This window comes from Lepisosteus platostomus, chromosome 14 (assembly GCF_059453375.1).
Source record: "Lepisosteus platostomus isolate fLepPlt1 chromosome 14, fLepPlt1.hap1, whole genome shotgun sequence".
NCBI classification, from domain to species: domain Eukaryota; kingdom Metazoa; phylum Chordata; class Actinopteri; order Semionotiformes; family Lepisosteidae; genus Lepisosteus; species Lepisosteus platostomus.
This window is the reverse complement of record NC_142624.1, coordinates 35232219-35236571: the sequence shown is the minus strand read 5'-3', so window position 1 is coordinate 35236571 and position 4353 is coordinate 35232219. Positions and strand designations below refer to the sequence as shown.

Genomic DNA, 4353 nt, shown 5'->3' with positions numbered 1-4353 from the left:
ACAATCAAAACATTTCTCGAACAGATTGTCCCTCATGTCCGGGACAGTCCTGCTGAAATAATGTTTTTCGTTGATTTTAGTGAGCCATGTTTGCTATTTTCTTTTAAACCGCAATAATGAGAAAGGACACTGACCTCCAACCTTTCACCTCAACCTTTAACCCCCACCCATAGAGAGCACTGCCAGCTTCTCCAGCACCCATACTGATACATAGCAAAGCAAGAGGCCAAAATGAATCAGGATCAACAGAGATGAAACCGTCTTTTAGGCTAGTTTATTGAGCATGGGATTGTACCACAATTCTGGCCCTTTAGAAATTCATGATGCGCCTAAAAGATCCAACCATTGGGGAGCTTGCCCCCCAGTCGCTGAACCTCCTATATTCTCCAGGCCTCAGGAAGTACTGCCTGCCTCTGTAGTTGGGCTGCTCGTAGAAGATCCAGTAGCCGTCCATGATGTGACACGAGTTGATCTCCCTGTACCGGTAGCGGTCGTGAACAGACTCGCAGTCATCCATGCACTCAGACATCTGGCCTTCAAATCCAGGACGTTCATAAATCCTTATGCGGTAAGGGCCTCCGTGCGTCTGGAAGAACAGGAAAAGTAGATGTAGAGAGACGGAGACACAGGAGAGAAATCGCTGTGATCACTGATATTTTCCACACTGGCATTTAGATGACCCTAGTAAAAAGCCATGAAAGCAACTCAGAAACCTGCTATGGGAATATCACACGTTGGTGCCTTTCTTCAGCGCTGGCATGTACTTCACCTAACCATTTCCTGAAGCCTCAATCACTTCGCTTACCCCACAAATGGTGTTTATTACAGGTAGGGGGAGAAGGTCATATCCTAATCCTAAATCATCCTAACTCTAACCCCACTTCCACTCCTCTACATACTGTATATACATCTCCTGGTCTTCTCTTTGCACATAGCCATCATACTCCTTCGGCCATCCCATCTACACCCTTGCAGCAGCTCCCTGGCTCATTCCTCGTGAAAGTGAGGGGAGTTTGGTCAGCCTTGTCCATAAAGTCAGACTGCCGTTCTCTCAGCTACAAGTTACGCCAAGTAACCTGCAATATATTCATCTCTCCATTGCCAACATCAGGATCTGTCTGACCTACTTGTTGGAAAGGCTGAGGTCAGTATCTCATATCGTATTCTTTGTGTAATAAATCCCTATGGATTTTTATGTGATCTGTGTTAAAGTGTCCAATTAGTCAATTTGTTTTGATTTGTATATAAAACTCATACTTCATATCAGATCAGTATTTCATATCATGCTTAAGTAATCCACATGGTAGCCGCCATTGGCTTTGTGGTTAATGCTGCTTACTTTGACTTCAACAAAAAATATTTATTTTCGTTTTAAGACCAACCAGATGAACAGGAACCCAAGGTGGGTTTTGTAAAATGTAAAAAGTTTGATAAATAAGTTTCAGCCTGTGGCATACAATATCAGAGATCAACCGTGATACCACTGTCGAATAAAATGAACCGTTTAGCTCAACACTTACATAGGTGAAGGTGCGACAGGACCGGATGGAGTCGTTGAAGCCCATCCAGCGCTGGTACTCTGGATACTCCCCCCGGGTCAGGACGTACTGGTAGCCCATGTAGTTGGGGCGCTCGTACAGAACCCAGCAGCCGCTCTCCACTCGGATGGAGTTGCAGCGGCTGAAGTAGGAGTGCATGTCAGCGCAGTCGCTGCTGCACTCATAGGAGCGCCCCCCGAAGTTCCTGTCCTCGTAGAAGATGATCTGGAAGGGAAGGAGAAATGTCAGCATGGAATAAAGTGTTGGAAAATGATGAGAATAATAATATACTCTCTATAAACAAAGAAGAACTTTTGCAATTACTACCTTCCCCATGTTGGATGTTCTGAGATCTGTAGTGATGCCTGTTTCAGTGAGTTTGGGACGTTTTATATGTTAGAGGGACAAACATCCCATGGTGAAAGCATTGTTATTGTAATTTATTTCAAAAGGAAAAACTTAAAAGAGTGCCAAATCAGCCCAGCGGAATCGAGCGAGTAGACATTTACCATTGTGTACCTTTCTGCCATACATTAGCCCTAAACAAAACATATAGCTGTGCATCGCAGCATGTGACTGCAGCTTCACACAGAAGAGGGTTAATGTATACTGTAGGCATGCCTTCTGAACAGCCAGGGTGTTCTCTCATAGTGAAGAACGGAAAACCCCTTCACTAGCTACAGTATATCCCCTATGGTGGAACGCTGCCTCCCACTTGCTCATCCTCTGCACTGATCGCTGCTTGATTTCACGGTGCCCGTAAACTTTTGGATTGTTTTTTTCAATGAACTAATTTGCTGATTGAGGAAAGATTCTTTGGCAGGTAAGTTTAGAGAAATTATAGAAGGAGGACAGCAAAACTGACAATGAAAAGGATAGACATTGCGATGGTACAGTTGGTGTTCACTGTACCATGTGGTATCTGCAAAGAGTCCCCCGAACATGCAAACGCTGTGCCAGAAGAGGCGAGCTGGTAGAGCAAGCAGGGTTTCCTGCAAACCCCAGCTGAGACCTGCTCCAGACTCAGCACAGGGAGCGTGTTCTGTGTGGACATCCCCAGTAAAACACAAAGAACTCTGAGTAAAGGCCAGAGAGGTAACTCTGTGCAGAGAGGGCACACGGACTCCTGAAACCCCCAGGAAGTTGCATTTTATGATATTTGCATATATTGGAAGGACTGAAAACCAGTAATCAGATCCTCCAGACTGGACAAGAATAAAGACTTCTCTTGTTGAAGCATTTGTCAGACGGTCGATGATGGAAAATGTTTCGAAAATTGAACACCGTATGCTTGTGGGGTAGTCTTAGAAAACTGTTGTGTTATGAACGTGAGAATACAGGGGTGAATGAAGAAGCAGTTGTCTAGTACCGCAGGGTGTTTTATTCGTGGGGCCAGGACCGTTTATTATGAAAGCACTACAAAAGGAGTCAACGTCTGTGAGAATCCTGTTGCTCAAGCGTGACTATGCTGCTTTTTCCACTCTACCCCTCTGTGAGATGCACTGTTTTGTTTTCATACGAGCGTGATGGGGATTTTTTTTTCCTGTGAGTAGAACAGAGGTGAGTGTCATTGTAAGAGAACTACCCACAATTATTTTTTTACCCAAGAATAGAAAACGTGTGAATGTCTAATTTGCAATTGTAAACTCATCTAGACCTGGTCAGTACAGGAACAGGAGCACTAGAAGGAAACCAGTTTGCTGCTGTAAAAGGTGCTGGTGGACCAGTAGGTGGGTTTGTTTTTCCCAGATAAATATTTCTACTTCAAGGGCATTTCTGAGGACTAGAGGAAAAACAGCACCTTCTAGTGCAGTGTCCCCTGACACCACCCTGCTCATTTGATGTGATCAGGACGGCCGTCTTGCCTCTCCGTCTGTGTTGTTTGTGCCAGTGGGGTGGATTTTAGAATTTGGGAGGAAGAGGGGTGACGTCACTCAGGAGCTGAGGGTGGGTTTTCGTTGCAGACGCCCTCCATCAGCAGCCAACAAAGCAAAGGAAAGCTTTGGTTCTCTGTAATACACAGGCTGCACATTTCTCTGCCTTCCTGCGTGGCCTTTTGTTTTGTTTTCAGGGCACAGAGCACATTCAGGGCTTTCCCCTGAAGCAGTGGAACTTATCTGGTGGGGCTGCTTTGAGGAGCCATGACTGCTGTGGAAAGTCAGACAGTTGCTGCAGTTCTGTTGAATGAAGACCCTGATTGAAGATTACTCATACCCTAAATGATGTCATTGAGTATGTTATGTGCTGCCATGAAACCCTGTGTTGTTTTTTTATACTGGCATGTAATTGGTCAATGTGGTCCTGATACCTGGGCTGTTTCTCCACAGCTCTGCTCACTGCGCTAGCAAGGGCTTCACATGATGAACACCCTGCTGCTCGCCACTCCTTTAAATATAGTCTTCACTGGCCCGTCTGGGAGAGATCCTGCAGGTCACAGCCTGCATGTGTTGCAAACGCACAGCTGTTCTGTTATTAAGCCTTTCATCCGGTGCAAACTGGCTGTCTCTCAGAACACGGGCTCATGCGCGAATAAACTGAAAACCGCTTCTCAAAAATTCCTTTCCCTTTCTACCTCTTTCATCAGTTTCAGCACAGTTTTGAGGGAGGTTTTCCGAGGCGGATAAAAATCCAGTAGTAACATCCTGTTACCCTTACTTCGGGATGATTAATTGGTACTGAAACCCGGTTCTTAACTACTCGTTTTTAACCAGATACATTCATTGGGAACAGATTATAATTTGCACCAATAGCATTGAATGTCCTCACTTAGGCAACAGGGCATTTCCTGGAGCGATCGGAGCACAGTACCACAGCA

The 4353-nt window shown here is 45.3% G+C and overlaps 1 protein-coding gene across 2 annotated transcripts; it reads right to left on the bottom strand.

The window, feature by feature from the left end:
• Positions 1–257: 257 nt before the first annotated feature.
• On the bottom strand, positions 258–2003 carry LOC148649378 (gamma-crystallin M2-like). Of its 2 annotated transcripts, XM_088605910.1 has the most exons (3): positions 1866–2003; positions 1521–1763; positions 258–586 (listed from the first exon to the last, which is right to left on the bottom strand). In XM_088605910.1, the coding sequence occupies exons 1-3, from the start codon at positions 1872–1874 to the stop codon at positions 311–313; spliced, it is 528 nt and encodes a 175-aa protein (XP_088462036.1). In that variant the 5' UTR covers positions 1875–2003; the 3' UTR covers positions 258–310. The 2 variants fall into 2 exon arrangements, with proteins under 2 accessions (XP_088462036.1, XP_088462035.1); XM_088605909.1 differs by lacking the exon at positions 1866–2003 and having other exon boundaries at positions 1521–1790.
• Between the last annotated feature and the right edge of the window lie 2350 nt (positions 2004–4353).

Excerpts from the sequence above, each read along its gene's own strand:
- LOC148649378 (XM_088605909.1), bottom strand. The coding sequence starts at position 1,790 with ATGCTGACATTTCTCCTTCCCTTCCAGATCATCTTCTACGAGGACAGG. Across the intron at positions 587-1,520 it reads CCTGTCGCACCTTCACCTAT|ACGCACGGAGGCCCTTACCG; the intron begins GTAAGTGTTGAG and ends CTGTTCTTCCAG.